This window comes from Schistocerca americana, chromosome 5 (genome assembly GCF_021461395.2).
Source record: "Schistocerca americana isolate TAMUIC-IGC-003095 chromosome 5, iqSchAmer2.1, whole genome shotgun sequence".
Taxonomy (NCBI): domain Eukaryota; kingdom Metazoa; phylum Arthropoda; class Insecta; order Orthoptera; family Acrididae; genus Schistocerca; species Schistocerca americana.
Genome location: NC_060123.1, coordinates 610,536,710 through 610,561,028, shown reverse-complemented (window position 1 = coordinate 610,561,028; position 24,319 = coordinate 610,536,710). Strand labels below are relative to the sequence as shown.

Sequence of the window (24,319 nt, the reverse complement as noted above, 5' to 3'; positions counted from 1 at the left end):
TTTTTCTTAATTACCCAGATTACTTTCAAGCAATTAATTTCTTTTTTCTCTTTCAAAACTAAACCACACACTAGTCAATTCGTCACCAAATTTGCCCATTTTCCATTCTTCTTTAGGCTGTGAAAATTCAGGCAGACTTTATAGGGACTCTTGTGTTTACTCCATTCCAATGTTTGACCAAACAAGACAAAAGAAGGAATGCAGTGGAAGATTAATATCCATCATAGGAATTCATTCCTCTGCCTCACTGACAGACCAAATTACATTGTCTATGTGGTCAACAAAAAGTGACTATATCCCAGACATCTGTCAGGATGGTGTAGTGACATCTGACTCCAATGTTATCACTGACCATCTGGTGATGCAGTTTGCCAGGATTAGGGCTGACAACTACCCCCCTCCTCTTTCCCTTCCCCACCTCCTGACTTTCACGTTCCAACTCCACAAAAGGCAAGCACACAGAGTGACTTACCTTGTCTTTCATCTAACAATGTATGGAACACCACTTTTTCTGTGAGGGAACTTGTTGGTCAGTGACAATGAGCCTTAATACGGTTTGGGGTCTGGATCGAATACATAATCAAATGTTACACTATCTACCTATAAACTACAAAAGTCACATCCTCATTTCCTTGCAAGGAACTTGAATTACATAATTCGCTGCTTCATGTGGTCAGGTCACATTGCTTCTTTGGACTCGTATCTGACAGCATGTTAACTTGATAATCTACAATGTAGGAAAAGACAGATTGCTACTTACCATAAAAAATACACATTAAGTTGCAGACAGGCACAATTTAAAGACACTTACATGAAGCTTTTGGCCACAGCCTTTGCCAGTAAAAGATAGACACACACCATTCATACACACAGGCAAGCACACTTCATGCACAGCATCTCTGGATGTAATGCAGCTATCACGTGGCATGCAAGTAGCAATCTGGAGTGGGCAGGGAAGGGGAAGGTATAGAAGCGTACGGGTGTGGAGAGATGAATGCTGTCTGCTAGCATGTGCAGGGACTAGAAAGCCAACAGTTGCAGTATCAGGAGATTGTGGGGCAGGGAGGTGTGGGAAAAAAGTAGCAAAAATGGAGAGGAGTGGAGAAAGACGGGTGGATGCAATGGCATATCACGGCAAATGAACAGGGTGAGAGATGAGAATAGGGAGGAGATGACAGGAAAGAGTGGGTGGAAACTGTTGTGTGGGAGGTGTGGGGACAGTAGTTACCATAGGCTGAGGCCAGGATAATTACAGAAGAAGAGAATGTGTTGTAAGGTTAATCCCAATCTGTGCAGATCAGAAAATCTGATGGTGGAGGGAAGGATCCAGATGGCTTGGTCAGTGAAGCAGCCATTGAACTCAAGTGTGTTATGTTCAGCTGCACATTGTGCCACAGGGTGGTCTACTTTGCTCTTCTGCTCTGCAATTATTGCAGCAGAGCTGTGTAAATGACATGGCTACTTTCACAGGGCCGCAGCCCCTGATGGGGTGGGATAAACCTGTGACAGGACTGTAATAGGGTAGAATGTCCCTCATTTCAGGGCATGATGATAGGTAATGAAAGCCCTATTATGTATTAGCTATTATTACCTATCATCATGCCCTGAAATGAGGGATATCCTACTCTTAGATACTTCTCACCCCTCCTAAAGTGGTGTTCCATCACCCACCCACCATCCACAACATCCTAGTCCATCCCTATGCCACTCCCAATCTCAATCCCTTGCCACAAGGATCATAGCCCTGTGGAAGACCCAGCTGCAAAATCTGCCAAATCCACCTACCTAGCACTTGCTATTCCACCCCCGAACAGGCTTATCCTACCCCATTAGGGGCCAGGCCACTTGCAAAAGCAGCCATGTCATTTACCAGCTCTGCTGCAACCATTGCATAGCTTTTTATATTGTTATGACTACCAACCAGGTGTCCACCAGGATGAAAGCCCACTGCCAAACTGTGGCCAAGAGCAAAGTAGACCACACTATGGCAAAACATGCAGCTGAATATAACAGACTTGATTTCAGTGGCTCCATCACTAACCAAACTCTTTGGATCTTTCCCTCCACCACCAGCTTTTCTGAACTGCACAGATGTGAGCTATCCTGACAGCATGTTCTCTTCTCCTGTAATTGTCCTGGACTCAACCTATACCAACTACTGTCCCCACAATCTCCACCTAACAGCTCCACCCCCCCCCCCCTTTCCTGTCATCTCCTCCCTTTACTCATCTCCTGCCCTGTTTGTTTGCTGCCCTGTACCAAAGCATCCACCCGCCTTTCCCCACTCATCTCCATTTTTGCTCCTTTTTTCCTTACCTCCCTGCCCCACAACCTCCTGATGCTGCACATGTTGGCATTCTAGTCCCTGCACATGCAACCAGGCAGCATTTGTCTCTGTCCCCACCTGTACACTACTATCCCTTCCCCTTCCCCTTCCCTGTCCCCTCCAGATTGCTACTTGCATTCCACATGATAGCTGCATTCCAGCTCGACGTGCTGGAGTTGGCAGTAATGAGTGCTTGCATGTGTGTATTAATCCTGTGTGTCTGTCTTTTACTGAAGAAGACTGTGGCCAAAAACTGTACGTAATTTTTTTTTTTTTTTAATTGTGCCTCTCTGCAACTTAATGTGTCTCTTTCATGGTAAGTATCAATCTGTCTTTTCTATGTTGTTGATACTCATATCTGGAGTTTCTATTGTTTTTTTTTAACTAAGTAACCTCATATACAACAGCTTATTTCCTCAAAAAAGTCTCAGTATTTGAAAGTTGCTTTCCTAAAAAAGTTAGACAGCAGATCGATTAAAATAAGAAGAATAATATGAAGAAGAAGAAGAAGAAGAAGAAGAAGAAGAAGAAAGCCATGGATAACTACGGGAATTAAAATCTCATTTAAGAGGAAGAAGGAAATAGATCAGAATAAGTTAAGATCTGACATTAGTTGCATACTACAGAGAATGCTGAAATATTTTAAGGGAAGTCATTAAAGTGTCAAGAAGTATGTAAGTCCTGACAGAAATTAATTATGTGGATGATAACATTAAAACTATATTGGATATTATTAAATGGGGTTGGGTTGGGTTGTTTTGGGGGAGGAGACCAAACAGCGAGGTCATCGGTCTCATTGGATTAGGGAAGGACGGGGTAGGAAGTAGGCCGTGCCCTTTCAAAGGAACCATCCCAGCATTTGTCTGAAGTGATTTAGGAAAATCACGGAAAACCTAAGTCAGGATGGCCGGATGCGGGATTGAACCATCGTCCTCCCGAATGCGAGTCTAGTGTGCTAGCCACTGTGCCACCTCGCTCGATATTAAAACAGGATAATTGGCCAGCGTGCAAAGTACCATGACAATTAAACTAAATGACGATATTGTGATTGATAATTTACAAATTGTTAGTACTTTTAACAATTAGTTTCTAAATTTAGCAGCAAAAATAGTATTAAATTGTCCAGTTGAAGAAGAAAGTGAATATATTAAAAAATGTCATTCCACAAAACTTAAAGCAATTAGAAGTAGCCCCAACAACCTTCACTGATATTAATAAAATTCCAAAAATTCTAAATGACAAAAGCTCATGTGGTGTTGACAAAATTCTGGATAGTTGTTGCAACTTAATAAGTAATGTGCTTAGTGATATATGTAATGCATCATTGGTGCAGGGAATTTTTCCAGATGGGTTAAAATATGCAACTGTTAAATCTTGTCATAATAAAAAGCTTAAATAGTAATCATCTAATCTGTGGAACATGTAACTGGTTAACAAACTAAATTAAATGGATGTGCAAGTTAAAACTTAATGTAACATCTCCTGAGGTGTGGACCATTCCACCATTTTACAGTTCGACAAAGATCTCATTTTGGAAGACTAGCCTGTAATCAACAGCGTCTTCAGCATTGTGATTACTAGACCTGATACAGCATTCTGGGATAAGGCTTGTGACTGGTGCCTGTTGGATGAGCCCCATAGGCAGCCTGTTGGTTGAGACAGGTATCCCCCTCTTATGAATTAGGCACCACCAGTTACTACTTATCTACATCATACACATCATTATCAATCCAGAACACCCGAATAACTCTTTCTCCTCTTGATTTGGAAGCAAATGTCCATCAACTAAAGCACATCCTTGCCAACTTAAATAATCTCCTCTCAATCTCCTTACTATGTTGTACTGCTGAGCATACCCATGGTGCATGCCTTACTGTCAAATTTGCGTAGTTTCTGCCAATTGTTCCTCTTGGTACTCAGTGAGTACTCCAATTTGGATACCATTTTATACAGATGGTTCAAGAGTTGAAGACTAGACAGGCTAAGCCTTTGCAATCATGTGTGCTCTTCACCTTTTGACTATGTCTGTACCCAATCACATGAGTCTTTCCTGATTTGCAGTGACTCCATGAGCAGTGTATAGGTTATAATCTATTGTTATTGCTGGTATGCATTGGCACTGCACATTCAAGATCACCATGAGAGTGGAAAGACAGTAGTGTTCCTCTGGCCCCCAGTTATTTTGTGATCTCAAGGAATGAGCTCATCTGATCTCTGGAAGGTGGTGACTGTGTGGCAGACTTTCTTTCAGCCATGTCACCACGATTCTAATCAGTCTTCTGACTGGTTCAATGTGACTCAGCATGAATTGCTCTCGTGTCAACCGCTTCATTTCAGTGTAGCACTTGCACCATATGTCCTCAATTATTTGTTGGATATACCACAATTTTTGTGTTCCCCTGCAGTGTTTACCCTCTACATCTCCCTCTAGTATCCCTATGTTGTTGATATCAACTCAAATTTCTTTTCAGTCATGTCATCAGACAAGTCTTCTCCCTTATAGAGACCTTCAATGTACTTCTTCCACATATCCATTCTCTCCTCCATAATTAACTCTACTGTTATCTTCAGGTCAGTATGAACAGTAAAGGTGTTTGGTCTTTCATAACATTATTATACTTAAATGTTGGCACTCAAAACTTTATGACTTTGTTTTTGTACACATTCTATGTAACATAAGCCTCAGATGTAAGAAACACTTTCTCCCCATTGTTATCCCTTTGTAGGTCTTCCATGTGGGAAGTGCACTGAATGAAACTCTAGTACTGCAGGATATAGTTATAAGTGCTTTATTAATATCACGAGTACAATGGAAACACATTCGCACAACATGGAAGTCAGCAACAGACTAAGTCCAGAGGAAGGACACTTGTCCTTGCACCTTGTGGAAGACCAAAGGTGTTACTAGTGTCAAAGACTATAATTTATGGCATATTCAACATTCTGATTGATGAAATCTCCTCATAGCACCCACTTCTAGACCGGAGCACTGGTGGAGGAGGGGTATCGTCTTCTTCTAGTCTAGGATGTAGTTGTTGAGGCGAGGTGTACATCAGTGGCTGCAGCTGTAATGGGATTGTGGAACAGAGTCCAGAGGGGTGCAAGGAGACTAGGCCAGAGGCATCACTTGCAGTAGCTCCAGTTAGTACAGTGTGTTGCTTTGCAGCTGTGTGTCAGCAGTAGATCATGCAGTCTCAGCATCCTGAGTGTCGGTATCATTGTGTAGGACTCGTGCTAATTTGAGTTGTGAATTGAGAAGGATGTCGAAGCAGTTGTCTCCTCTCTGTGGGACCTTGTGCGGGCAGGAGTATGGGAGCTGGAGGGATGCCTGTTTGGTGTCTTCACACAGCATGACGACCTTGCACTTTGCTAGCTTGTGTTTGAAGATCTGGAAGACCTGCGAGGCTGTGGCAGTGGCATTCTAATGTGAGAGATGTGCTGTTTGACTGATGAGGTCTGTTAACTCCTTTGAGTCTAGCAGTTCTGCGGGTTTGATAACCTTGACTGGAAGGGGCAGCGGCATGCTGTACGAGATCTCAGTTAATGATGCATGCACATCCTCCTTAAAAGCTCCTGCCCCTCTGCGGATCCAGGGGTTACAATGGGCTCGAGGTATTCCTGCCTGTTGTAAGAGGTGATTAAAAGGAGTCTCACATGTTTCGGCCTTAATGTGATGGTCCCCTGTAGGGTTTGACCTCCATTTTTTAAAATTTTCCCGAAGAGTAAGCCAATCAGGGAAGGGGGCCTTAGATGGTGCATCATGTCCATCATGTATTGAGACCTTTCGCCCACTTTCACGTCACCGAGCGAGGTGGCGCAGTGGTTAGCACACTGGACTCACATTCGGGAGGACGACTGTTCAATCCCGTCTCCGGCCATCCTGATTTAGGTTTTCCGTGATTTCCCTAAATCGTTTCAGGCAAATGCCGGGATGGTTCCTTTGAAAGGGCATGGCCGATTTCCTTCCCAATCCTTCCCTAACCCGAGCTTGCGCTCCGTCTCTAATGACCTCGTTGTCGACGGGACGTTAAACACTAACCACCACCACCACCACTTTCACGTCATTGCATTGCAGTCCTGCCCATTCTTCATCTCTTGGGCAAGGACACCTTCCTGGGTACGTTTTCCACCATGCACTATGCAGTGTCAGTTTCTGTGCCAACGATGACCATGGACTTCTTTGCACCTCATATCCAGCAAGGTAGCCAGTCTGTTGTGGTGGATTGCCCATGTCCCCTGTTGGTTGTAGCTCTGCTGATGCCTGTGCTGTTAACTCCCCACGTCTGCCAAGGAGTAGATGCCCGTCACCTTGGGGCATTGGGACTCCCGGCAATGGCCATCCTGCCAGGTGATCTTTGCTGAGGCTGGGTGGTGCCCATGGGGAGGGCCCCTGGTCAGAGTGGGTGGCATCAGGGTGGATGACACGCCATGAAGCTTAGTATGTCATGTCTTGCTGGTGGTCCGCCGCCAGCAGTCTCTAAGCAGGCAAAGTCCAACTACAATGATAAGAAATATGGCCCCAAGTCGTTCCCCTCCATGGCCACGCCATGGGAGGAACCCCAGGCTAAGGATGGCAGTGAAGCTTATTCACACCGGTACCTTGTATGTACAAGAGTTGATGGGGAATCTTTCATGTCGATGAAGCCTCAGTTTTTTGTGGAGCATTTGGAGGACAAGTTTGGGGAGGGGGACCGCTTGTCCGAAATGCACTCTGGGTGAGCTTTTACAAAAACCATCCTCTGCCCAGTCACGGGCATTACTCACTTGTGGCAAGTGGTGGGAATGTCTCTGTTACCATCACACCTCATTACAGCTTAAATATGGTCCAGGGTATTATATTCCACAGGGACCTTCTTTTGCAGTCTAATGATGAGCTGCACACCAATTTAGAGCGGCAAGGTGTTCATTTTGGCACGTCCATCGGGGTCTGAGGGATAACCACGTTGCCACCGGTGCCTTCATCTTGGCCTTCGAAGGTGACACATTGCCCGAGAAGGTCAAGGTGATGATCGACTGCTGTGGCGTAAGCCATATATCCCTTCCTCTATGCGGCTCTTTAAGTGCTTGAAGTTCGGCCATATATACTTCCAGCTCCACCTGTCAAGATTGTGGATGTCCATCGCATCCCAATACTCTATGTGCCCCGCCGCCTCCCATCTGTGTCAACTATGGAGAGAATCATTCACCTTGCTCACCAGACTGTAGGATTTTACAGAAAGAAACGAAAATCATGGAATATACGACCCTGGATTGACTGACCTACATTGAGGCTAAGAGGAAATTTGAGCACCTACATCCTGTTGCTATGACCACCTCATATGCCACCACTACAAGAACATTTGTCGCCCCTGTTGCTCCTGCACCACCTACTTCGGGAGCAACCCCCACCCACCCATTGGAAATTTCAGTCCTCACTTCTGAGCCAGAAGTGTAAGGCTTCTTTGGCTCCTCTCACTCCCTTCCCAGGTTTCTGCTAGTGGGAAAGAAGACTCTCGCCTGTGGCTGAAGAGTCCAAAAGCAGCTGGTCGTAGGACTTCACGCTCATCCTCAGTCCCGGAGACTGATTCAGTGAAGTCCTCCCAGCCAGGGAAACCCAAGAAACAGCATGAGAAATCGAAAAAGAAGATCCCCAAAAACAAGGAATTTGCAGTGGCACCCACACCACCATAATGGTGCTCTGCGTCTGTGGAGGGGGCGGAGATTCTGGCATCCGCTGAGGACATGAATCTCGCCGGACCCTCAGACACAATGGATGTAGACTGCTCAGGCAAAACGTCGGTGGCAGCAGGTGACCCTGAGGCGTAAACTGCCTCACCGAGTGTTCCATGCCTTCCCAGTCTCATGATGATATCATCCTCCAGTGGAATTGAGGCTGTTTTTTCCACCGCCTGGCTGAGCTACAGCAGCTGTTAAGCTTTACACGTGCTTTCTGCATTGCCCTCCAGGAAACCTGGTTCCTGGCAATGCAGACCCCTGCCCTCAATGGCTATAAGGGATAATACAGGAACCGTAGCAACTATAATCAAGTGTCAGGTGGAGTTTGCGTTTATGTCCTAAACTCAGTCTGTAGTGAAACTGTGCCCCTTCAAACCCCTCTCGAAGCTGTGGCTGTCAGAATACGGACGCCCCAGGAAATAACTGTCTGTCTGCAATGTATATCTTCCTCCAGATGAGACAGTACCCATGAATGTATTAGCTGCACTGATCAACTCCCTAAACCTCTCCTACTTTTGGGAGATTTTGTCGCCCATAACCCCTTGTGGGGTGACACCGTGCTTACTGGCCGAGGCAGAGATGTCGTAACTTTACTGTCTCAGTTCAACATCTGCCTCTTTAACACTGGGGCCACCACACATTTCAGTGTGTCTCAAGGTAGTTAATCAGCCATTGATCTATCAATTTGCAGCCCAGGACTTCTCCCATCTATCCACTGGAGAGCACATGATGACCTTTGTGGTAGTGACCCCATCTTCACGTCACTGCCCCGGCGTCAGGCCCCCGAACACCTGCCCAGGTGGGCTTCACACAAGGCGGACTGGGAAACTTTCACCGCTGATGTCACCGTTGACTCTCCCCCACGTGGTAACATCAATGTGATGGTTGAGTAGTTGACCACCACAGTTGTTTCTGAGGCAAAAAACGCGATCCCTCGCTCTTTAGGGTGCCCCCAGCATAAGGCAGTCCCTTGGTGGTCATCGGAAGTTGCTGAGGCAATTACAGAGTGTCGGCAAGCTCTACAGTGACATAAGTGGCACCCTTCCCTAGAGCATCTGATAACCTTTAAGTGGCTCTGTGCCTGTGTACACCAGCTTATAAAGCGAAGGAAACAGGAGTGTTGGGAGAGGTACGTGTTGACCATTGGGTGCTATACGTCACCTTCCCAAGTCTGGACGAAGATCAGACGTCTTTTTGGGTACCAGACCCCCAACAGGTGGTCCCTGGCGTTACCCTCAATGGCATGCTATGTACCGATGCAAACCTGATTGCCGAGCACTTTGCTGAGCACTATCCTCGAGCCTCTGTGACGGAGAACTACCCACCAGCCTTTCGCACCCTCAAATGGCGGATGGAAAGGAAAGTCCTCTTATTCAATACATGCCACAATGAACCCTATAACACCCCATTTACAGAGTGGGAGCTCCTCATCGCACTTGCACATTGCCCCAACACAGCTCCTGGGCTGGATCGGATCCACAGTCAGATGATTAAACATCTCTCATCTGACTACAAGTGCCATCTCCTCATCGTCTTCAATCGGATCTCGTGCGATGGCGGGAGAGCACCATCCTTCTGGTGCTCAAACCCGCTTGATGTGGATAGCTATTGGCCCATCAGCCTCACCAACATTGTTTGTAAGCTGCTGGAACATATGGTGTGTCGGCAGTTGGTTTGGGTCCTGGAGTCACGTGGATATGTCAGGGCGGCTTCTGCCAGGGGCGCTCAACCACTGGTAATCTTGTGTCCCTCGAGTCTGCCATCTGGAAAGCCTTCTCCAGATATCAACACCTTGTTGCCATCTTTTTTGATCATACGCCACATACGCCACATTATACAGGTGGGGTCTCTGAGGCACACTCCTGATTTTTATCCAGAATTTCCTGTTGCTCCATACTTTCCGTGTCCAAGTTGGTGCCTCCCATAGTTCCCCCCATATTCAGGAGAATGTTGTTCCGCAGGGCTCTGTATTGAGTGTTTCACTATTTTTAGTAGCCATTAACGATGTAGCAACAGCTGTAGGGCCGTCTGTCTCACCCTCGCTGTATGCAGATGACTTCTGCATTTTGTACTGCTCCACCAGTACTGATGCTGCTGAGCAGCACGTACAGGAAGCCATCCACAAGGCGTAGTCATGGGCTCTCACCCACGGCTTCCAGTTCTCAGCTGCTAAGTCATATGTCACGCACCTCTTTCGGCGTCTTACCATTCATCTGGAACCAGAACTTTACCTTCATGACAATCCACTAACTATAGTGGAGACATATTGATTCTTAGGACTGGTTTTCGACATCCGATTGACTTGGCTACCTCACTTTCATTGGCTTAAGTGGAAGTACTGGCAGCACCTCAATGCCCTCTGCTGCCTGAACAACACCAACTGGGGTGCAGATCACTCTACTCTGCTGCAGCTCTACAAAGCCCTTGTTTAATCCCGCCTTGACTAAGGGAGTCTGATTTATGGTTCAGCGGTGCCCTCAGTGTTGCGTGTACTGAATCCAGTGCACCACTGTGGTGTTCGCCTAGCGACGGGAACTTTTAGAATGTGTCCAGTGACAAGTGTCCTGGTGAAGGCCAGAGTCCCTCCATTGCAGATCCGACGTGCACAACTGCTCGCCAGTTACGTTGCACACATTCATAGCTCTCCTGAGCATCCAAATTACCATCTCCTTTTTCCACCCGTGGCAGTTCATCTCCCACATCAGCAGCCCAGGTCAGGGCTAACGATTGCGGTTCGCATGTGATCCCCTCTGTCTGAACTGGAGTCCTACCCTTTACCACCTCCCATTGAGATCTGTCCGCATACACTTCCATGGTGTACACCTAGGCCGCAGATTCGTTTGGACCTTTCGCATGACCCTAAGGACTCAGTTACTCCTGCCACTCTCTGCTGTCACTTCCTCTCAATTCTTGATGTGTTCCAGAGCCCTGAAGTGGTTAACACCAAGCGGTCAATGGATGATGGTCATGTTGACTTCGCCTACGTACACAGAGGCCATTTTGAACAGCATTCCTTGCCCGATGGCTGCAGTATATTCACTGCAGTGCTGGTGGACATCTCTCATGCACTTCAGTATATCTGTTCATGACCTGGGGAATCATTTCTTCTGTGTGCTGACTCCTTGAGCAGCCTAAAAGCTGTTGACCAGTGCTACCCTCGCCATCCTTTGGTAGCATCCACCCAGGAGTCCATCTATGCCCCGGACTGGTCCCTTCGTTCAGTGGTGTTTGTGTGGACCCCAAGATATGTTGGCATCCCAGAGAACGAACTTGCTGACAGGCTAGCCAAACAGGCTATGTGGAAACTGCTTCTGGAGATGGGCATCTCTGAACCTGACCTGCATTCTGACTTACGTCATAGGGTTTTTTGGCTTTGGGAGACGGAGTGGCATAGCAGTACACACAACAAACTGCATGTCATTAAGGAGACTACGAATGTGTGGAAGACTTCCATGTGGGCCTCTCGCAGGAAATCAGTTGTCCTCTGCCAGCTCCGCATTGGCCACACTTGGGTGACCCCACCTGAGCGTTGGTGCGGTGACCGGTTTACAGTGGCCCATATTCTGGTGCACTGTCCCACTTTGACTGCCCAGTGACGAAATCTTGGGTTACTAGACTCGTTGCCACTAATTTTATCTGACAATGCCTCATCGGCTGATTTAGTTTTACGTTTTATTCGTGAGGGTGGCTTTTATCATTTGATCTCAGTTTTAGCGCATGTCCTTTCTCCCTGTGTGTCCTCCACCGTAGTGCTTTTAGGGTGGAGGTTTTAATGTTTTACAGAGTGGCTGGCTTCTCCCTTTCTATTCGCATGGTTGGCCAGCCATGTTAATCTGCTTTGTTGTTTTAATCTCTTCATCCCGTTTCTTGTGTTTCTGTTCTTTTCTTGTCTCCTTTTGTCCATTTACATGTTTGTTGCCCTTCATCATTGTTGTAATTTTTCCTCTCATTTCATTTTGAATTGTCAGTCGCGTCTATTTTATTCTCACACTTGTGGCATTGTTTTATTGAGAACAAGGGACTGATGACCTCGTAGTTTGGCCCGTTTCGCCGTCTTTTAGTCCAATAACCAATAAAAGCTCCTGTGATCATGGGTTTCCTAAAATTCCTGTCTCGAGCTTATTACTATTCTCAATCCTCTGGTCCAGGCAATTCAAGACTCCATGTTGCTCATGCTCTATTGTAAAAATTCTGTCCTATGTTCACAGGGCAGTTATTGACAAATCCTCATACCACCCCCATAAACATAAATTAGCACTTTTCAAAAATGTGGTGCACAGGGCTAATTCCATACCTCTAAGTCCAGAAACCAAGAATGAGAAAATGACAACCCTTGGACAAATGGTGGTAGAAGGTGGTTTTGAAGTGGTTTTGACATATCGTTTGGCTGTAGCAGTTAGGCATTGTAACCAGCAAAATGATAAAAATCCAGATAGATATAGCGTCATGCTATATTGGAGGACCATCTCACATAATTAGTGAGGTGATTTAACACAAAAGGGGTTAGAATTGCTTTCAAGATGGGTGTTAAATTAGAACAGAGGCTGAGGCACATATGAGAACTGGATGAGGAAATTGGGAGTGTATGAAATAAAACGCAAGGATAGTGAAGTGAGATATCTGCAGATGATGTGATGGAGTTTTAAAGTTCGATTTAAAGAGGATAATAATAGAGAGAACTGGCTCATGAGCTGTAGCAAAGCATCTCAGGAATGAACAGCACTTGTTGATGGATATAATGGAAAGCATGAGGGTGCTGCACGTTGGAGAAAAAGGGTGGTTGCTATCAAATAGCTAAGCTATCTAATTGTTTATAACTATGGGTTCCCCTTTTAGTCCACTGTTGGCTGAAATATTCATGAACCATTTTGAACAACATTTTCTGAAAAAAATAAAAGACCTTTGAGTGCAAAAATTAAATATTGGTTTAGATATGTAGATCATGTGCTGTGTATGTGGACTGGCAGCAACAAGGCAGCTCAACACATTTTTGCGAAATGTAAACAACAACATATAAATGTTCAGTTCACAGTGGATATTGACCACAAATCCATAAACTTCTTAGATATCATCATTGATATCACCACACATACACATTGTTTCAAAATTTATAGTAAAACTACAACTACAGACAGAGTAATACGTTCTTGCTCACAACACCCCATAGCTCACAAACATGCAGCTTTCCACTCAATGGTACACTATCTCATATGTGTCCCCATGTCCACTGATGGTTATAAAGCAGAGTTAGATACAATACAATTTATTTCTTCAACCAGTGGCTACAGTCCAGAAATGTTGCATGGGAAACAAAAACTGAAAATTATACACCTACTCTATGCCTCATCTGCTGCCCCTTCCACTGTCTGCAAAGAAGTGGTGTCCATTACCATATCTAGGAGAAGTATCACAGATTGTAGCAAAAACAATGAAATCCTGCAAGCATAGGCTTCCCTACTATGTTAAGAACACCACAGCCCAGTATATTTTCAGTAATAAAGATAAAATCCAGTTATTAGCTGACAGTGGGGTATACAAAATTACCTGTTCTGATTGTGGCAAGTTTTGCATTGGTCAGTCAGGCAGAGATGTAGCAGCTACGTTAACTGAACATGAACACAGCTCGAAGTTGCAGAATTCTGACTCCACATATGCTGAGCATGTACTTAGTGAGGGCAACATCTGCCAGCCAGAGTCCAATGTCATTCACTTAGCAAACAAAGGCTAAAAACTGAATTTTCTGGAAGCCCTGGAAATTGGAAATTAACAAACAGTTAGCTCACAGTTCAGATCTAACCTTAAATGACCAGACAGAGTGTAATATTTCCTCTCTCCTAAACTTCACATAATCCTCTCTGTTTTTCATTACTTCCCACACTGTCTGTTCCTACATATAGCCACATTTTCCTGTATTCATTCAGTTCTTTTATTTTATTAAAATTCTCATGTAATCCATATCGACTATAGTTACAATTATAAAGTCTTTCTTTTAAATGGCACTTGCATTACTTTCTACGTTTAATACCTCTTGAAATTGTCTCATCACGTACTATTTTTTATTTTACTTGGTTCATTTGGGTATAATGTTAATGTTTTTCCTGTTTGCTCCTTATATATTTGTATATTGTTCAGTTTTTTATTTTTAAAATGCAGTACCACCACACTCTCATAGATGGCATTTACTGTATGTTCCCTCACACTCCTCAATTTTCTTGCGTTTATTCATTTCTGTTTATCTTACAGATATTGCTTAAGTTCCTTGTATATTCTGTAGTTACATTGATATTGTTTCTTTTAATTTGTTTGTGTACCACTCTCCATGTCTTGTACCTCCTGAACTAGCCTTATCAAGTATTCATTTTATTTTATTTTATTAGTTTTGTTTATTAATATAAACTGTTAGGCAGGCTTGCTGCTCCAGTATTGTGTTAAAGTTTTTTCCTGTTTATTCCCTTTACATTTATTTACTGTTCAACTTTGTACCTTTTACATTGTATTATGACCACACTGTCTAAGATGTTATTTACTGTACTGTACATTTCTTCTCCCATCTAGATGTGTAACTTCTTTTCCAATACAAATATTGTAACTTCTTTGGTGACAATAGTCAGTAAATGTTTGAAGATGGCCTTGTAAGCGACTTTTCATTTATAATGATGTTGTTCTACCAAGAAGTGATGGAAGATTCAATTAAGATATTCATTAAAATTTTACAAGAATTTCCCATTGTTGAGCTAACACTGCAAGAGAGGTGAAGTTGCCTGCAGATAATAGCTATCAAGATCTTACAAGCAGGAAAAATGAATTACATTTCTCTGTATTAGTACACAGAAATGCAAAAGTGCTTTGTGTTATTTTATTATGATTGTTAGATCATATGCTGGCCCATGCACATTAATAGCACTTATTAAAGAAATTGTGTTTGTACTGGGTAGCACACTGTTCAATTAATATTACTTTTTTTACAGTTGTATGATTATTTAAATCCCAGGCTCGTTGTTACTGGGCACACACACCATGGTTGTCATCTTCTTCATGGGAAAGATATTCATGAGTGGACCATTCCTTCATTCAGCTGGAGAAATAAGAACAACCCCAGCTTTATGTTGGTAAGACAGTGTAATTTTTTGGTTTTCTTAAAAATAAAACAGTTTATAAGTTTACCACATTAAATTTGAAAGTATTGTAACAGTGACTACTCATCATCAACAGTAACAAAATATTAAGGAAAAATTCAGTTACCAGAAAATGTTATTATACAGGGTATCCCAAACCTTTAGGGCCAAAGTTATGAAGATGGTAGACATTTCTGAAGTATTTACAAAACAGCCAAAAATTAAAATTTAATTTTTGTTGGCATATACAGTTTACATCTTATTGAAACAATGGAAGCTCATAATAACTGTTCAAAGTGACAACTGCCATTCTCAGTGTATACATAACAATGGTGTATAAAAGTTTATTGTAGTGTCTCAGTTATGCTTGTTGTCTGTCGTACAGTGGAACAGGCAGCTGTTAACCACCTCTTAGTTTTTTCATAAAAGACCTAGTAATGAAGTGCTAGCAGTGATTAACTGGTTGGTATATTTGTGACCTTTTCAAAGCCCTTGATTGTGTGGCTCACAAAATTACACTTAGGAACCTTGAAACATTCATTTCAGCCATCCTTTGGAAGTTCTGTGGGGTGACCCAAAGTCACACTCATGGCTGTGATCTGAATCTACGTACTCTTATCGATGTGCAGTGGATGAGATAAATTGTGCCATACTGCTGTGCGGATTTAATTGGAAATGTTTGATGGTGGTCCAGGATTAATTCTGTACACTGCTAAAAATGTAAAATCAGTCTTAAGTATAGCTCACCAGTCTCATTTTGACCCATTCCAAAGTTAATAATTAAAAACTATGTAGCAATATACCCACTTTCAGAAAGATTCTGAGATCGGACCAGTGGACTCGAATATGTACACTGCTAACAGTTCTTGCACAACCTCCAACCAGTCACTAGCAACTATCACTGACAATCTCCTCAGCAGCAAAACTGGAATATAGTTCAAAGTCAAGAGAGAAGAGTCACATAAAGACATTACTCTCAAATTTGCCTGGAAACAAATGAAATTTACATGGTATCAGTTAACCTTATCCAAGTCCATTCCTTTATCCAACACCACCTCCAGATAGCAAATGCGTCTATGCCCTGCTCTGAGGCCTCTTTCTACCAAACAAGTGCATGATCACTAATCCACAGCATTCACAGGACATAGCAACAAAATGCCTAAGACAAATTCCATACCTCCGAATGGGAATGCACTTTCAAAAGCTCTGCAGGCTTTCCGTATCAGAAAAGTAACTTTATTGATCACGAAGGATCATAACGTCTGACTTCCGAAGTGCCAACCACTTAAAACCACAAACTATGCCCTAGAGAATCCAAGAATTGCCATGTCAACCCCATGGAGACTGCTGGCAATCGCCGCCACCCCCCCCCCCCCCCCCCCCCATCTCTCTCTGCCCTCCCCCCTCACACCCTTTCATTTGCTCCAGACCAACCTTTCAGCCAATGAGACAGGTTGCAGACAGTTTCATTGGTCATTCTCAGTTCACACTTTCTGTAAGAAGTGTTAGAACATTCCCTATGAGTGTTGGAAAAACAGAACATGATGGGAATTAATTGTCCTTGAGATGAGCCTAGTCATTGCTGACCCCTCCGCATTTTGGAGGATGAGGGAGAGACTCAGCCTACTATCTCCAGGCTGAAGAAACTCTCTTTCCTTTGTGTACACAATAGCCACCAAAATGAGCAAACAGGCCTGATCCAGAAATGATATGTTACTATCGTAAGTGTTGTGGCATTCCTCGTGCATGGATGGGATCTAACCTCCATTACAGACTCCAGACTCCCCCCCCCCCCCCCCCCCCCCCCAGGGGATCCACAACTCTTTTGTGGCTACGTGCGTAGCGAGCACGGGACCCCGAGCTAATGTGGCCTTCCTTCCTTTCCGGGCTGCATACCTTCCCTTTCCGCATCCTTCCCCATCCCCCATGTTCGCCCCCCCCCCCCCCTCACCTCTGGCTCTTTCCTTCCCTTTCTCCCCCTCTGGGAGTATGGTTTGTGCCTACGTCCGGAGACAGACGCTCGAAACTGTTAGAAATTCCTTGCTTTCTACACTTGCAAGTCTTCGTCCTTCCTCTGTCCTTCTCTTTTCCTTCCCTCTTCTCTTTGCCCTTTTCTCCGCTGTGGCGTTTGAGACCCCTCTTCTTTCCTTTCCCTTTTTCTTTTTTCCTCCCTGTGCGTGTCTGAAAGCCGACCCACGCACTTCCATGCGTAGCCGGTAACGGGGTAACGCGTAATTCCCCGCCCCGGGTAGACAGGTAGGATACGTACGTACCCCCTGGTAATGGCCAGGCCCAGGGAGGGGTGATTCCCCGAGCTGATACCTTCCAAAAGTGCCGATTGGTCCCTCCATCCGTTTGTCGGGAGGTGTGACCTGAGGTGTGAACAATCACCTAAGGCGGGAGTGCCCTCAGTGAGGGCCCCCACAAGGAAGGAGCGCGCCATTGGAGACGCCAGTAATCATGGGGGATTCTTCCGCAATGGTTTCCTCACCTTCCACTATGTCTGCTCACAAACGTAAGTTCACTGAGTCTCAGCCCCAGACAGTTCTTCCATCGTTGCCACAGTTCCTCGTTGTATCTCGGTCTGACGAAGGTCACGACTTCTCCACGGTCAACCCTTTCATTATTCAGAAAGGTGTTGATGCAATCGCAGGTCCTGTAAAGTCTTGTTCCAGATTACGGAATGGCACCCTGTCGTTAGAAACAGTCAGTGCCCTCCAGGCACAAAAATTGCTGCATACTTCTCTGCTCCACACCTTCCCTGTCCGGGTGGAACCGCATCGTACCTTAAATTCCTCGCGTGGAGTCGTTTATACACGCTCCCTCGATGGATTGTCTGACGAAGAAATTCAGCACTACCTGTCTGACCAGGGCGTAACGGCTGTTCGTAGGGTTATGAAAAGGGTTGACACGAACATCATTCCAACCCGCACTGTCTTCTTGACATTTGACAAAGTTCAACTCCCATCGAAAATCAAAGCAGGCTATGAGATAATTTCCGTTCGCCCTTACGTCCCAAACCCTAGCATTGCTATCGATTTCAGCAGTTCAATCACACCAGCCAGTCCTGTTCCAATCCGGCCAAATGTGTTACGTGTGGCAAGGATGCCCATGAGGGTGCTTGTCCACCTCCATCCCCTCGCTGCATCAACTGTATGGGTGACCACGCTGCTTCCTCTCGAGATTGCCCCATTTTTAAGGACGAAAAGCTCATCCAGGAAATAAGAGTGAAGGAAAAGGTGTCGACCTTTGCTGCTCGAAAATTATTCGCCAGTCGACAGCCCACCGTGCCTCAGAAAGGAAAATACAGCACTGTCCTTGCTTCTCCTCGGCCAACAAAGGAGGCTGCCATGCAGACTTGCGACCTCACCTTTAGTGCCATGGTCGTCAGATCGGCCAGCACAAAGATCGCCCGTTCAACCTCACCACTTTCGCCTGCCCACTCTATGGCTCACCCTTCGTCGGGTTCTGCTAAATCTCGAGCCCAAAAGTCAGACACCAAGACTTCGAAAAAAGAGCATACTCGTGAAGAGTTTTTACGTACCGCAACTTCACAACCATCAGTTCCTCCTTCATCTAAACATCATACTTCCAAGAAGGCTACAAGGAACCCAGTTCCTCTCGTTCTCCGCTAAGGCGTATCCCATCTACAGCACCACCTGGCGGAAATCGCCCTCGGCCGTCTTCTGTGTCGCCGAGGCGCACTGCTGGCGGCCGGTCAACCGACCGATCGCTGGTGGCAGGAGCTGCTCCTGATCAACCTATGGATCAGGATCTTCTGCCTTCGGCTGAATGCCATTCCATGCTGTCGGTCGCAAGCTCTGAGCAGTCGTTGAGTTGACAGCACCCTTGGTCACATTCCTCCATTTTCTGTTCACCCTATGTCCATTATCCACTGGAATATCCGCGGTATTCGAGCCAATCGGGATCAATTGTCGATCCTCTTATGATCCTACGCACCGGTCATCTTCTGTCTTCACGAAACAAAGCTGCGTCCCTCATTTTCAGTCCGTCCGATATGATCTCCCCTCTGTTGAAGGCACTCCAGCCCATGGAGGACTCATGATTCTTCTCCATGAAACTCTCCATTATTACCCAATCCATTTAAACACTTCCTTCCAAGCTGTCGCCGTCCGTCTTTCCCTTTCCGGATACACGTTCTCTCTTTGTACTGTATACATTCCATTGTCCACACCAATGGCACGAGCTGATCTCCTTCATCTTCTTGGTCAGCTTCCACCCCCCTATTTGCTGGTTGGGGACTTCAGTGCCCACCACTCGCTTTGGGGATCTCCACATCCTTGTCCATGTGGCTCACTATTGCTAGACGTCTTCCACCAAGCGGATCTAGTTTGCCTCAACACTGGGGTCCCTACATTTTTATCTGCCTCCACGACAAATTTATCTCATTTGGACCTTGCGGTCGGTACTGTTCCGCTAGCTCGGCGCTTCGAATGGTTCGCCCTTGATGATACACACTCGAGTGACCACTTTCCATGTGTCCTTCGACTGCATCCTCAACTGCCATACATGCGCCCGCGACGCTGGAAGTTTGCCCAAGCTGATTGGACACTTTTTTCGTCTCTAGCGACATTCGATGACCGTCACTTTCCCAGTGTCGACGATGAGGTCACCCATATTACCGCTGTTATTCATACAGCTGCGGAACATTCAATACCACGCACCTCCGAATTGCCCCGGCACCCCCCAGTTCCTTGGTGGAACAAGGCATGCCATGATGCATTACGTGAGCGGCGACGTGCTCTCCGCGTTTTCCGCCACCATCCTACTTTGGCCAACTGTATCCGCTATAAGCAGTTCTCTGCGCGATGCCGTCGTGTCATCCGCGATAGCAAGAAGGCAAGCTGGAAATTCTTTATTAGCTCATTTAACACCTTCACTCCCTCCTCGGAAGTTTGGAGTCGGCTTCGACGGTTCTCAGGCGCGCCTAGTTTTACCCCGGTCTCTGGGCTCACTGTCACGCATGATACATTCGTGGACCCCGTCGCAATTTCTAACTCATTGGGTTGGCACTATGCTGAGATTTCGAGCTCTTCAAATTACCCGCCAGCGTTTCTCCCGAAGAAACGTGCAGCGGAAGTGCGACCTCTTGCTTTCTCCTCTCAAAATCGCGAAAGCTATAATACTGTTTTCTCCATGTGGGAACTCTCTTCTTCTCGCTCCTCCGCCCCAGGACCAGATGGTATCCACGTCCAAATGTTGCTGCATTTATCAACCCATAGTCTGCGTTACCTCCTTCGCCTTTATAATCGAATTTGGACCGACAGTACTTTTCCCAGACGATGGCGGGAAGCTATCGTCGTTCCTGTTCCGAAACCTGTAAAGGACAAATATCTCCCCTCTAGCTATCGCCCCATTTCTTTCACGAGTAGTGTCTGTAAGGTTTTGGAGCGTATGGTGAATTACCGTTTAGCATGGTGGCTGGAATCCCGCAGTCTTTTAACACCTGCCCAATGCGGATTCCGAAAGCATCGTTCTGGAGTTGACCATCTTGTTGCTCTCTCCACTTATATCATGAACAATTTTCTCCGGAAACGCCAAACAGTAGCAATATTTTTTTATCTGGAGAGAGCATATGATACCTGTTGGAGGACAGGCATCCTCCGCACACTGTTCTCTTGGGGCTTTCGAGGTCGGCTACCCCTTTTTCTTCGCGAATTTATGGCAGAGCGCACATTAAGGGTGCGGGTGAACACTACTCTCTCCCGTACTTTCTCCCAAGAAAACGGGGTACCCCAGGGCTCCGTGCTGAGTGTTGTACTATTTGCCATTGCCATCAATCCAATTATGGATTGTCTCCTTCCTGATGTCTCAGGCTCCCTCTTTGTGGACGATTTTGCGATCTACTACAGCTCTCAACGGACCAGCCTTCTTGAACGACGTCTTCAAGGATGTCTCGATCGCCTCCACTCTTGGAGCATCGAAACCGGCTTCCGTTTCTCTCCCAGTAAGACCATTTGTGTTAATTTTTGGCGACGTAAGGAGTTTCTTCCGCCCTCCTTACATCTAGGTCCTGTCAACCTTCCGTTTTCAGACGTCGCTAAATTCTTGGGTCTTATGTTTGACAGAAAACTGTGCTGGTCCTCCCACGTTTCCTATCTTTCGGCTCACTGTCTGCGATCCCTCAACACCCTCCGTGTCCTGAATGGTACCTCCTGGGGAGCGGACCGAGTGGTTCTTCTCCGCCTCTATCGCGCCTTAGTGCGCTCGGAATTGGATTATGGAAGCATAGTCTACTCCTCTGCTCGGCCATCTATTCTTCGGCGTCTCGACTCTATCCACCACCGTGGATTACGTTTAGTGTCTGGAGCTTTTTACACTAGCCCTGTGGAAAGCCTTTATGCTGAGACTGCTGAACCTCCGCTGTCCAATCGGCGAGCAGTCCTTCTGAGTCATTATGCTAGCCATCTGTCTTCCATGCCTGCTAATCCAGCCCATGACATTTTTTTCGACGCCTCCTTTGATGTAGGGTATGCAGGCCGCCCCTCCTCCCTACTACCACCGGGAGTCTGCTTCTGTCAACTGCTCCATTCTCTTTCCTTCCGCTTTCCTAAAACCTTCTTGACAACTTGGGGTACAGCACCACCTTGGCTCCGTCCCCGGATCTGCCTGCTCCGTGACCTTTGTCGATTTCCCAAGGATGGTACCCCTCCACTTGTTTATCGTCAGGCATTTGCTGCTCTATGTGCACAAATGACGGACGCCACATTTATTTACACTGACGGCTCGAAAACATCGTTAGGTGTAGGGAGTGCCTATATTGTTGGCGACACCCCAAATCACTTTCGGCTTCCCGACCAGTGTTCGGTTTATACTGCGGAGCTTTACGCTGTTCTCCAGGCTGTCCACTACATCCGCCGCCATCAGCGGATACAGTATGTTATCTGCTCAGATTCTCTCAGCTCTCTCCTCAGTCTCCAAGCTCTTTATCCTGTGCACCCTCTGGTCCACCGGATTTAGGACTGTCTTCGCTTGCTCCACCTGGGGGGCGTCTCGGTGGCGTTCCTCTGGCTCCCGGGACACGTTGGTATCTGTGGAAATGAGGCGGCCGATATTGCAGCCAAGGCTGCAGTCTCTCTTCTTCGGCCAGCTATTCAGTCGGTTCCTTTCGCCGATCTACGGAGCATTTTATGTCGTCGTGTTGTTCATTTATGGCACGCGCATTGGTCAACACTTCCCCATAATAAATTGCGGGACGTGAAAGCTCTTCCTTGTGCTTGGACCTCTTCCTCCCGAACGCGTCGTCGGGAGGAGGTAATTTTAACTAGACTCCGGATAGGGCACTGTCTTTTTAGCCATCGACATCTTTTAAGCGGCGATCCTCCCCCACTCTGTCCCCACTGCTCTCAGCTGTGGATGGTAAGACATCTTTTAATTGAGTGCCCCTATTTTAATCCGTTACGCTCCCGTCTACAGCTATCGCCTGATCTATTGTCGATTTTAGCAGATGACACGCGCTCAGCCGACTGCGTTCTCAAGTTTCTTAGTGCCAGTGAAATGACGTCAGTCATTTGAAGCTTTTTTTTTTGGGGACAACCAACCCCTTTCTGTAGTGGATTTTTAAGCCTTCCTTCTGCTTTTAGTTTCTCCAATTTTATGACTTTCGTTCCCATTGCTGCTGGTTTTCAATTTCGGCTTTTTACTGTTTCGTAAGTCACGGACCGGGCGCTAATGACCATAGAAGTTTTGCGCCCTAAAAAAAAAAAAAAAAAGACTCCAGACTCATTAACAGACTCCAGCTCAGGCATATGGAAATAACCTCAGAATAGGAGAGCATAACATTCGGCTAACTATTGTTTCTAACCTACATAAATCTTCATCTAATGACCGTTCAAAAACTGTATTGCATGCTGATGACAGAAGCTTGCTAATCGAGGGTCCAACTGTGAATTTCTGTGTTGGTCATGTTCAACACCCACTTTAGCAAAGTTGTGACTGTTTTCTTCTCATTGGTACAAAATGTGTAAATAGATTGTCTTTATTCACATACAGAACAGTTAAGTACACTCATTTTGGGCAATAGCCCAAAGATTAAATGATGGGTATAACTGTCTAATCTCTGTAAGTCTCCTGCTCTTACATCAGCTTTAGAGAATCTGTCACTGTTCATTAAGCCATCGATGGCTTCATTGCTGGGCCGCAGCTGTTGACCAGTGAATCATCTTCTGAATGATCTCCTTGAGGAGCTTTGAGTCATTTCTGAAATTTCCAGTTATATCTGAGGACATCTCAAGCTAGATTGGTTGATAGTCTGCAGTCAGAAATTGAATCCTTGATCATCTGATTTGTGAGCATTGCTCACTATCATGAGGCAAGTGCCAAGTAGGATTAATAGAAGAAAAGCAGGAGACCCAATCAAGAGAGAGACCTTTCTTCGTGCATTTGTGCAGTAGTGTGTGACCAATGCAGATGTTCATCAAAATCTAGTGGCAGCTGCTACAAGAGAAGCATTTTACACCACAAAGAGGTGTGTTCGAAGATTGTGCATTCCAGGAAGAGACAGGGGACATATTACTTCCTTTGATGTACATCTCAAAAAATGATGGGAAAATCAGAAAAAAATTGGTGATTACCAACAGTCATTTTTTTCACACATCATTCTCAGCTGCAACAGGAAAAGGGATAAATCATAGTGATATTCTTCCAGCTGCAGCACGAGAAGTCAGTGTAACATGCCAGAACAATGCAGCTGTGTATAAGTTCATTTACTCTCAGTGTGCTGTTATAATGTTATGCTGACGACAACTTAGTTGCTAGTGGGTTTCCCTGAAATGAGTAGAATCAAAGTTTCTGTCATTCTGTGTCATAGCCTCTTCTGTTGTAGTCTTATATGGCTTTGATTCAAATGGACTCTGTTTTGTTAACAAATGTGTATATGTGTCTGCAGGGAGTGTGGATATCAATGTTTGTAGCATTCCAAATAATCACATTACATACAACAGGGGAAAAATTGGAAAGAGGTGTACCAACCGTAACAAGATGATCCTTTGTTGGAATATGTCTGGAATACAAACTAATTATGTGGCTGCTCCACTCTAACACATATGTACATGCTCCAAAATTGCTGTAAACCATGCTGTGACAACATGTAGTACTTACAGTCTGTCACCAAATTCATTGGGCTATGCAGCATAGTTACCAG

The 24,319-nt window shown here is 45.5% G+C and overlaps 1 protein-coding gene across 1 annotated transcript in view; it reads left to right on the top strand.

Moving 5' to 3' along the window:
• Positions 1-24,319, top strand: part of LOC124615785 (metallophosphoesterase 1) — a 166,822-nt gene that overhangs the window by 134,777 nt on the left and 7,726 nt on the right. The window contains exon 8 of the mRNA XM_047143903.1: positions 15,010-15,150. Within this exon, the coding sequence (XP_046999859.1) occupies positions 15,010-15,150 (141 nt within the window). The remainder of the gene's footprint in view (positions 1-15,009; positions 15,151-24,319) is intronic.